Raw genomic sequence first — 11608 nt, forward strand, 5'->3', positions numbered from 1 at the left:
CCATGAGCTCAAAAGGCTCTGCTGTGATGCTGTGCCAGGAAGTTACAATGCCAAACTCTGACTCTGTGAAGGGTCATGAGCTCAGAAGACCATAGGGTAACTTTGTGCCAGGTCCTTATCTCATAGTACCCCACTTTGATGATGTGCCTGGGATGGTGAAGTCAACAGGCCCTGACGACACTCTGCAGAGACACGAGGTTACAATTCCCTTCTGAGACTCTGTGCTTGGATGTGAGGACTGTAGGCCCTGCTGAGACTCTCTGCAGAGCCAAGATGGTAAAATGCCCCACTGTGATTCTCTGCTAGCCCATGAAGTCACATGACCCTCCTGTGACTCTCTGCCTGACACTGATGTTATTAAGTGCCTCCATGATTCTTTGCTTTGGTGTGATTTTACGAGGCCCTGCTGTGACTCTCTCCTTTGCCAGGAAGATACAATACCATCTGTGACTCGGTGCGTGGCCAGGATGTTACGAGCCCTAATGTGATGCTATCCCCCCACCACACTATGACACCACCATATTCTGACTCCTGTTGCAGAACATGGGGGGGTCCCAATACACTATTGTGACACAGTAATGAGCCTTCATGCGACATCATCGAACTGTGGCTCTGTGCTTGGCTGGGAGCTCAAAAAGCCTTCCTGTGACACTGCCGTGAAAGGATGTCACAAGGCCCTACTGTTGATGCTCTGCTGGCTACTGTTACAAAGCCTCACTGTGAATCTGTGCCACCCAAGATGTCACAGTCCCATGATGAGAATCTGTCCTGCCTCAGGTTATTACAAGGCCCCACTGTGACTCCTTCGTTGGCTATGCCCTGACAAGACCATCCTTTGACTGTTCACAAAAGCAAGCGAGCACGCATGAAATACACAGGTATTCAGCCTGGATATTAACACGTTAAAAGGCACAAAGACTCTAGAGAGTTTCCACAGAGACACCTGGTACAACCAAATGTTCAAATGTTACCCCACGGCGTCCCAGTGCCGGGGGGGTGGGGGGGGAGAAGCGGGGAAGAGAGGCTCAGCCTTTTCTTTGTCTTTGTGGTTTTTCCGGGAAAACGGTTTGGGAAGCCGTGCCTGCAGTCCTCGGGACGAGCGCGGTAGCGCCCCCCTGCTGCCCCCTGCTGGCGAGAAAGTGGTACTGCAGGCGCAACGGCGCGGCTCATGCGCTGGTGCGGCGCGGTAGCGCCCTCTGCCTCCACCTGCGGGCCAAAAGCCGGTACTGCAGGCTGTGCGGCGCCGCGCATGCGCGAAGGCGCCCAGTCACCATCTGCCGCCCCCCTGTGGCGAAAAGGCGGTACTGCAGGCTGAGAGCCGACAGTCTCAGTCTCTGTCAGCGCCGCCGACATTCTCATTAGTGCCCCTGCCCGCGGCAAAATAGCGGCGCCCTGCTTCGGGTCAGAAGGTGCGTCGCCTCAGCTCGGGACGGGACGGGACGCGACACCACGAGTTTGGTGGTCGGGGCCGCCCCGGGACGGCGCGCGGGGCGAGGCGGCGGGCGGTCGGAGCGCCGCGCGGTCGGCGGTTCCTGGGGCAATGGCCTTTGTGCGGGGCGAGGGGCGCGCCGCGCCGGACCCGTGCTCCGCGGGGCCGTGGGGTCTGGCGGCGGCGACCCCGGGCGACAAGGGGCGAGGGAGGGAGGGAGAGCACGGAGAGGAGAGGAGAGGAGAGGCGGGGAACAGCACGAGGGGGGGGACGTTCCGGAGTCCCCGCGGGGTGAGGTGCGCTGCTCCGTCCCGAGGCATGCTGGGAACTGTAGTCCTGCGCTGCCGGGCAGCCGCCTCGGTCGCTGCGCAGCAACTGACCCCGTTGTCGCTGTCGCTTTGGCCCGCGTAAGGCGTGTCACACGCCGGTGTGTTCTCCTGGGGGGTTGACAGCTCAGCCTCCGGATCCTTACCGAGGATGAAGCCGGGGGAGAGAGCGAGTGAGAAGCGCCTGAACCGTGAAATCGTCCCGGCAGCACCCAGAGCGGGAGCTGCGGTGAGTGTCCTGCTGCCTGGCCCCTTTCTTAACCTGTCCCCTGTCCCGTGGAACGGTGGAGAACAGTATGGTGGGGGGCGGAGGGGGGACCACTGCTCGGGGAGGGCTGGGCGTCAGTGAGCAGGTGGTGAGCAATAGCATCATGCATCACTTGCTTTGCAACGTTCCCTCATCATCGTTGTTATGATTTCCCTGCCTTCTTTGTCCTATTAAACTGTCTTTATCTGAATCCACGAGCTTTGACTATTTTTTCTTCCCGAGTCTTCCACGGTGGGGAGAAAAGCACCACTCAGACGTTCGCTTTGGCCGCCTGCCGGGTTAAGCTGCAACGAGAACACAGATGGGAAAGAGTAGAACGCGCACCTCCTCGTTTGGCTTTCAAAAGGAAATGGACTAACAAATTACTGTAGCGAACGGTTTGGGGTTGATTGGGCAAGTTCTCCTGACTTCGGGAACTTGTCGGGACTACCGGTCTTCTCTTTCTAATGTTATTTTTCATAATACTCACCGTAAACCGTTGCCGAATTTGAAAAAGTTACAGGGAGGTCACCTGTGACATCTTTGCGTCTCTCTGGAAAGGGGGATGTGTTGCGCAGAGGTGCGACTCTTTTTCTGTAATCTCTCATCAAAACTTTCCGGGTAAACAGATCCTTCAGCCTGTTGGATACGGACGACCTGCAGGGTCGTCTGCAATTCCCACGATAGGGATAGCTGAAGAGTGGGTACCGAGCGGGAAGGAGATCCGAGCGACAGCTAATGTCGCCATCGAGAGCATGGTGGGATGGGAGCAGCCGGGGACAGGATGCGGAAGGAGAACTCGACAAGAAGGAGCTGCTCTGGAAGGTAGAGGCGGGCAGCGACCTGAGAGGACCAAAATCAGCAGGGGAAGGTGGGATCGGGGAGGGGGGGGGGGGATGTTAGGAATGTTAAGAGAGGAGGAGCAGCCGACAGGAGCAACTTTTCCCTTTCCTGCGGAGGGAGATGATGATGGAAAGCCTGCCCCGAGGAAACGCTTGCCATTTGCCATTCAGGCTGTAAAGCCGCACACGCGTCTTCCTGAGAATGGCTGCATGCACGTGGTGTCACAGGCCGTGAGCTGCTTGGGCAGGGATTTCTCCATGTGGGGCGGTGAGTCCCCAGGAAAGCCATCATCTGGCGGAAGAAAGCCCCGGGGGACTTCTCAGAGGTAAGAAGCCTTCAAATGTACGGGGACCCCTAACTCATGCACTGAGTGTGCGAGACAAACGTCTGTGGCACGAAGATCGAGGACGACTTCTCAGAGGTAAGCAGCTTTCCCTTTGTTTCTCCGTCCTTGCAGGAGCCCTCCTTATGCTCTTTGCGCACTCTTGAGGCCCACAACACTCATTTTCTCCTCTACTTAGCATTCCTAGTCCCTGCCGTGGAGAATAATTGCCTCAGGTGACCTGAAAATTAAACTGATATTCACGTTTTAAAGAAAAGGTACAGCGCTGAAGAAGCTTCCAGGGTGGAGTGTAGCTGTGCTACATAAATCCCGAGGCCTCCAGCTTTAGATGTTGGTCACACTGGGGGAACCTGGTGCGCTGACTCTAAGAGGAACAGCAGTATGGAATGTAAAGCAGAGCAGAGGCGCTGTGGCTAAGCTCTGTGACGAGATGGGAACTTGGTTGTTCTTGTGCATAACCGAGACTGATCCAGCAGAATAACAGTTTTATTAATGGGGTGCTCTCAGACCCTGAGAGCAAAGATACACTTGCCTTGGAAAGACCTTGAAATGGGGCGGAAGCAACGACAGAGATGGACAGTTTTACCTCAGGGCCACCGAATATGTTTGGGCAAGTTCCAGAACAAATTTTTGAGCTATTCCAGCCTCCGGAGGAGGTGTTGGTGTTCCTCTTGCAATATGCAATGAGAGAGGACCAAGCACACCCGGACCTTCTTAATAAAAAACAAACAAAAAAAGGCAACACAGGGGCAACCTCTGCCCTAAGTTGTGTAAACGCATAAAACTGTGAGTGGCGTTTTTTATTTTTTATTTTTAGCTCGCACATCAGCGCTGCTCCGCGAAGCCCTGCCTGCCACTCTCGCCTAACGAGGGGGAGCCGGGCGGCGCCGCAGGACCCCTGCACGCGGCAAAATGGCGGCGCCATTCTCCGGAGCGGGAGCCGCGCCGGGCTGGGCTCGGAACGGGACGCCGAGGCGCGGTGCCGCAACGAGGTTGGTCGTCGGTACCGCCCCGGGAAGGGACGGGACGACACGGCGGTCGGTCGGGGCGCCACCCGGTCGGCGTCTTCTGCGGAAAAGGCCCTTCTACGGGGCGGGGGCAGCGCCGCGCCGGACCGGACCGGCCGTGTTGCGGGGTCTGCGCTGCGCGGGGCTTCGGGGGGCTGGGGGAGAGCGGGGCGGAGCGGTGGGAGGCGGCGGGGGGGGGGGTGGGGCGGTTGTGTGCGTTTGGCCGACTCCGCTCTGGGTTGGATGGACTGCTCCGTCCCGAGGCATGCTGGGAGCTGTAGTTCTGTGGTGCCGGGCGGCCACGTGGGCTCCGCGGCGCGCGGCCGGTCTTTCCCCGAGCCGGGGCCGGGCTGTGCGCGCCGGGAGGCGCAGGTTGCCGCTGGCTGCGAGCGCGGTTGCCGGCGGTGAGGTGAGCGAGAGCCTTCGGGGGTGCCTCCCCGGAGCGTCGGGCCGGGAGGGGTGGGGGCTGCGGCGGCCGGGCGCGGGTCCTCGCTGCGCTTGATCGTTGGACTGCGACTCGGAGGTTTTCCTCTCCCTGTGTTCTGACAACCGGTTCTCTCCTTTTTCTGCGGTTCACCAGGGCAGAAGCAGCTCCCCGCCGCTAGGACCCCTGTGGGTTTTGTTGCCGAGCGAAGGTGGCGCACCGGGTAAACCGAGGAAAGCTGCAGCTGGCGTGCTGCAGTCGCCTGCAGGTTTCCCAGGAGAAAGAGCAACCCGACTGTCCAGGTAAGTCGTAGCGATCTTCGGGTGAAATCGAGGCGTGACGGGGATTTTGTTGGCTCTTTCAGATAGCTGTTCCTACCGAAGATCCCATTGGTTACAAAAGGTAGTAGTAACCTTGCAGTTTCTACGTTCTGTAGTGTCTGTAGCAAAATATACTGGCAGATAAATAAATGAGCAGGTACACATACATGTGACTCTATAGCTGAGATTAAATAACGTGCAGTTTTTTCTGTGTTTTATCTTTCAAAGCACATTGTTGCAGCGTGCCTGAGCTTGTTGCCGAGAGCCTGAGCTTTTTGCTCATGTTACCAAGGAAAGGAATGGCTGTGCTTCTCCCCCCCTCTTTTTTTCTTTTTTTTTTCTCTCCTCTTCTCCCTCAGTGACGGGGACTCGAAATGTTTTTCTCAGATGTCCACGTGAAAATTAAAAAAAAAAAATGCTGATGCTGAACACTGACAGAATTGGGTGACTTTTTCAAGGTAGAGAGCAAATAACGTGGAAATTTCTAGTACGTTAGTGTTACTCTGTTAACAAAACTGACGTACTAGCTGCTTGCTGTTCCTAGTTTTTTGGTTTGGTTTGGTTTTGGTTTTCTTTTCAGTAGTCTCCCCAGAGGCCTTTGTGGACAAAACTTTGTCCCGCTTCAGCTTTAAGAATCATCCTAGAAATAATGAACAAGTGCTTGCAGGGCTTTCCAGAATTCTAGTTGTGGTTGGTCAAGAAAGACTTGGGAGGCAATTCCTTTCATGGAATCGTTGAGTGGTTTGGGTTGGAAGGGACATTTAAAGATTATCTAGTCCATCCCCCTTGCCTCGATCAGTGGCATCTTTCACTAGGTCAGATTGCTCAAAGCCCCATCCAGCCCAGCTTTGAGCACCTCCAGTAATGGGGCCTCCACAATTTCTCTGGGCAGCCCGTACCAGTGTCTTACTACCCTCATTGTGAAGAATTTCTTCCTTTTGTTCGATCTAGATCTATCCCCTTTCAGTTCATAGCTGTTGCCTTGCCCTGTCGCTACAGGCCCTGGTAAAAAGTCCTTGCCTGTCTTTTTTGGGAGTCCGTTATACGTGTTTAAAGGTAGTAATGAGGTCTCCCCAGAGCCTTCTCTTCTCCGGGCCGAAGTCTGACAGAGCACTGCTGCTGGCTTGCAGGTTAGTGCCGAGCTACCAGAAGGAGGTTTTTATGTACTTTTCCACTTCCTTCAAAGGGAAGTTGAAGCACAGACAAGCTGACTGAGAACACTCCAAAGTGGTGGACGTGAGACTTTTTGTAGGACGCCAGCTCTTTTCCCCTGTGAGCGGAAGGAAAGCTTGTTCGGACACAGGTATCTACCACAGAGGGATGCAGCTCTCTCGTTACCACTTCTGCTGACTCCTGAAGCGATCCTCTGCGCTGGTCCGATATCCCTGCCTGTCTGTGGCAAAAGAGTTTGTCCCTCAGATTGCAGAAGCAGCATTGTGGAATTTAGGTTTTGGTAGGTATTGAGATTGTACCCCTGAAATCTCATCTATCTCAAGATACTACCTGTCCTTGCAAACCTTGCTTCTCTGAAATCCAAGTCATTGTCCTTACCCCAGTAATACCGAAGGGAGAAATGCTCCATTGAGAAGTTATCAGAAAGACAGAATCTGTTTTGGCAAGCCTCCCTCCCTTGGAATCCGTGGATTCCTTAACCTGGCCCTGGCATGAGTATTTGAAGACAAATGCTATCCAAGAAAGAAAAATTATTTTCTCTCTCATTTATCATTCTGTAATAGTTTCAGCTGACTTTGGTGACAGCATAATAGCGAAAGTGATTTCACTCTCTACCAAATAAAAACATAAAGTTGCTTCTTTTGACTGTCTTGAAAGAATGGTACTAATAATAAATAGGTGGGAAAACCAGAACTGTTGCATTTCTAGAATTTTAGGTGGCCTGAGAAACACACAGCATGCACTAGGGTAGCAGCACAAAAGTATCTCAAAAATGGGCTTCTGCAAACAGAAGGACCTTTGGGAGGTCACTGACATTTGGTCAGAGTGGGCTGACTGAGCCATCATTCTGCCTTCGTAATATTTCATAGCAATTTTGCGATATTGCATGTCTTCAGCTTAAGGAAGACTTTTCTTCCAGGGATTTTCCCTACTGCTTTTACTTCAAACATTACCAGGAAACAAAGTTGGAAGTTCTCACTTGTCCCCTCAAGGCTAGGAGCTGGTTACCCAGCAAGATGCTTGCTTGAGGCACGGGCTCACCAGCTGATTAAATAACTGTCCTGGGGCAGGAGCGTGTGGGACAAAATACTGCAGACAGCACAATCCACGCGTTTGGTTGCTTAATGCCACTGAGCTATGCTTTCGTAGCAGGAATGTGTCAGAAGTAGCAGTAATCCAGGGAAATGACGCAAACCTGGAGGTAGGCAGTCAGCTTTGTGAGCAGGGAGTGCTGGCATGGCCCTGCTCCTCTGACTACATCTGTGTGAATCAAGTAGGGGAAGTGAGTATGGATGTGGTATTTCAGCCCTTTCAGGGAGCTGAACATCACCTGAAAAGATGATGACATCCCTGCCCTGAAGGACCTGCCCACTGCAGTCTGTAGCATTGTGTGCATTTGTAGCTTGATGGGCCTGAGAGTAGGGGACCGTGGGATGCTGGGGCTGGGGTTTGATTTGGGGGTTCCTGCCACAGCCCCACGAGCTTATGTTTTAAGTTTAAGCTTGGAAATAAAGGGGGAGTGAGGGAAGAAAAAAAGCAAAGCCTTGCAGAGCGTCAGCTCCACCGAGGAATGAATAACAGTGTTTGCTTCTGGAAGAACTTCCCACTGCAGAGGACGGATGGAGCGGACCCCAAAAGGTAGATGGGGTTGTGTGAGAGCTGGTGATACTGCCAGCAGGACTCCACAGCTGACGATAGACATCGTTGGTTTTGATGTCCATCACAACGGAAAATGCTCGTTTCATTCAATTTGGGGAAGTCGTATGAAACTCGCAGACAGAAACAATATCAGTGAGACTCTGTTATGCAGTCATGGTGAAAGCTTAGCATAGCGAAGACACAGTGTGTATTAGGTAAGGTGTAAAATGGAGTCACACCTCCCAGAAATCCCAGTTTGTGGTCTTTAAGCTTTTTTTTTTGGCCGGGGGGGGAGGGGGGAGGGGGAGAGAGATGAATATTACCCACCAGAAAGGTGACCAAATCCATGCCTAAAAAGGTCAGCTGCTAAAAGCTTTTATAAATGATCTTTGCACTGCAAGTTTCAGTTTTCATGAAGCCAAGTTGAGATAAATCCAAAAAGTTCTATGGGTTTAAAAGAACGCTTACTAAAATATTCTTGTCATTCACAATAATAATGGAGTGAGTGAACTTGTTCCACGCAGTGACCTTACTTTTTTTTTTTTGTATTCCAGCAAACTGTTTACAATGCCAGGAGCGTAGGTATGGTTTTGTGTAGCATTGTCATTCTGCTCCACCACTCTGATATCTAACAAAGTAATACTTTCTGGATGTTGTCTACGAATTCTTTCCTTCCTTACATAGGAGGTTGATGCACATATTGCCTAGTTTGTCATAGAGCATCGCTGAAGTGCTGTTTTATTTGTATTTGTGAAGACAGCAGAATGAAAGACAGCAGCTCGGTGACTCCCACCGAGATGGTCATTAGGATAAAACAGTGAAGTTTCTAGCATATATTAAAAAGCCTGGAGGAATTAGCATAGCTTGCAGGAAAGCGTGCTGGAAAGAGATGATATTTGAGAGCAAGCGTGAAAATGTTGTCTTTTTACCAAGAATGATGAGAACTGATGTGTCCGCCCTGTGTTTGGATAGGTTAGTGAGTGAAGAGGAGCTGAACATAGAGTTTGCAGGGGAATTGGGAAATGAATGAGATAATTTAACCTCTTTTCCATGCAAGCATGTGTTGGTTTTTTTTTTTAATCCCATACTTTTGTTATTATCCAGAATTTTTAATATAACTCTCTATTTTAACTGGTTCGGTTTTATGGATAGCAGCTAACTATAAAAGAACTAAGATCCTGAAGTGTCCTTGGAGCCGCTAACTCTACCTCTTTATCTGTTCCCTAAGAAGATGCCCCGGATTTAAAGACGATGTGTATTAAATGAAGTATGAGAAGAAACAGCTTCTTCCGACACTTGCGCTCCTTTTCTTCAGCTCGTGCAGAAGGCTGACAGCCTGTCTCACTCTCATCAGTGCTATCCCACCAGCTCCTTTAGGAGCTCAGCACCACGTTTGGCCTGTTCTGATCTTCCTGATCTCCTCATTTCTGTGCTGCAACACCACCATCCATAAGAAGTCAGGTAGGATCTGAAGACCTTTGACATTGCTAAAGAATCAAACCTCAGCTGTCAGTTTTAGCCCTTTGTATTCCAGATGTTTGTTTTGCTGGATGATGGTTTCATTTTTGATTTTGTAATATGTTCTTTGTAGAGTTATTTTAAGCAGACAAGTAGGTAGCCTCCTTCCTTCAGTGGAATTGTGCAGGTTTTAGCTGAGCTTTGCACATCTGAGCAATTGCCCAGTGGTTGTTCTAGTCTTGACACGCGTCTCTAAAACCTTTGTCTGCCTCGCCCCTCCTCTTTGTGTATTAAGATGCACGTTTGTGCAAAAATTATGTACGCTGTGCATAAGATGCCCAGCGGTTATGGGGCATTCTCAGCGTTTCACAGATAAGGCTCCATGTTTACTTAATCACTTAAGTGTAGTCCTGGCTTTAAGCGTAGGTGTAGCTAATGATTGTTACTCAAGTGGTTATAAAGTTTAAAATTGTGTATATTGGTTGTATATAAATATATATATATATACATACATATGTATATATGTATGTGTATATATATATATAATGAAACTGAGTCTGTGGAGTAAAAGACTTATCTGCTTGTTGCATATATTCATCTATCAGCAGACTCATATGCAAGCTGATCCAAACTGGGTGCCAAGCTGTGCCTTTTTTGTTGCCTGGAATATGCAATCTGTGCACCTCAGGTGTACCTGGTCTATTAACTATCTCTTATATTGTGCCACCCCGTTAATATCAGTCAGTGGATGTACCCAGCACCACCTGGGGCTACACAGAACGTGGAAATTTCTAGTATGTTAATGTCACTCTGTTAACAAAGCTGACGTACTAGCCGCTTGCTGTTTCTATTTTTTTTTTTTGTTTTTCTTTTCAGTAGTCTCCCCAAAAGTTTTTGTGGACACGTTGTGTATCTTTTCTGTTCTTCCAGGATTTGTTTGTCAGGAAAGACGACCATGAAATCCGAGGGCTGTGGACAACCATCTACCAGATGGTTGTTGCAGATGCCTTTGGTCACGTTATTTGTCCTTTTAGCTCGCCCTTTCCTTTATCTTGAGTTGAATTTTTTTTGCAGCGCTATGTTTGCAGTGGTAACATTGCTGCCGAAGTGTTTTTGATTAAAAACGATCTTAACTGTAATAGTGAATTCACCGAGTGTGGCTTTGTATAATGACTCCCACGATCATAACATTTTTTTTTCCTTTGTCACAGAGAGGAGAAAAGCTCTTTCCAGCGAGATGGAGAAGGAATTAATTATACCTCTGCCTCATCCTGTGAGACCAGAAGACATGGAGTAACTGTAAGCTGCGATTCTCAGGAGACACTAAGAGTCTGGGTTCCTTCTCTGCCTGCCTCCCAAGGCCTCAGGGATGAGAAATCTTAGGCTTTGTTTTTCCCTATGAAATACTGTCGTGTTAAGGGGCATAGCTGACTAACTGTTACGGGTCTGGTCGGATTCAGGTTACTGAACTATCACGGTCACGGATTCACCAATAACGTAGCACATCCTTGATCTAGTCGCATTCAATGAGAACTATCACGGCTAGGAACAATGCAATGAAGGGCAGTTTATTACAGCAACCAGGGACACAGGTTCTTTGGATTGCCGGAGATAAATTCACTGTCTGCAAAAGCAAGCGAGCACGCATGAAATACACAGGTACTCGTCCTGGCTATTAATGCGTTAAAAGGCACAAAGGCTCTAGAGATTTCTAAGTTTCCATGGAGACACCTGCTACAGCCAAGTGTTCAAATCTTACCCCACGACATCCAATGCGGGGGAAGAGAGGCTCAGCCCGTCGACTGATCCCGGAAGTCAGAAAGGTATCCTTCGTGATGGTATCTTCCCTAACATCCCCTTTCACTTAAGCCAGTTTACATTGTCCGCTGATCTATTCTCTTTAGTGACCAGTGATAGGACCCGCAGGAATGGTGTCAAGCTGCGGCAGGAGAGGTTCAGGCTGGACATCAGGAAGAGGTTTTTCACTGAGAGGGTTGTCGCGCACTGGAACAGTCTCCCCAGGAAAGTAGTCACTGCACCAAGCCTGTCGGAGTTTAAGAAGCGTTTGGACTGATGCTCTTCTGAGTGAAGGGCTAGCTTAATCTAAAATGTGACCTCTCTGCACCACAATTTAGCAAGAAAAACTTGACCAGTGTAGTAAAAAAATGATGAAATCAGCACAAGCAAATCCAAATATTGTGCTAACTTGACTTCACCTGGTCTACAGCCTGCCCTCTGTGAAGAATCTGAATACATTTCTAGGCTCTTTATTGCATATAACGTAGGAAAAACTAATCAGTGAAATTGCCGCGTAGGTTGAACTGCACTATTGTCATACCGTCAGGATATTGTACCGTCGCTATATGAGAAATTCTTAGCAAATAGAACTAATTGGTTTTT

At 50.0% G+C, this 11608-nt stretch overlaps 1 protein-coding gene across 1 annotated transcript; it reads left to right on the top strand.

Moving 5' to 3' along the window:
• Window positions 1–4451: 4451 nt before the first annotated feature.
• On the top strand, window positions 4452–10973 carry NAA20 (N-alpha-acetyltransferase 20, NatB catalytic subunit). The gene is made up of 4 exons (XM_050709800.1): window positions 4452–4604; window positions 4776–4921; window positions 9066–9211; window positions 10420–10973. The coding sequence occupies exons 1-4, from the start codon at window positions 4461–4463 to the stop codon at window positions 10503–10505; spliced, it is 522 nt and encodes a 173-aa protein (XP_050565757.1). The 5' UTR covers window positions 4452–4460; the 3' UTR covers window positions 10506–10973.
• The last annotated feature ends 635 nt before the right edge of the window (window positions 10974–11608 follow it).

Source organism: Cygnus atratus, chromosome 3 (genome assembly GCF_013377495.2).
Source record: "Cygnus atratus isolate AKBS03 ecotype Queensland, Australia chromosome 3, CAtr_DNAZoo_HiC_assembly, whole genome shotgun sequence".
NCBI lineage: Eukaryota > Metazoa > Chordata > Aves > Anseriformes > Anatidae > Cygnus > Cygnus atratus.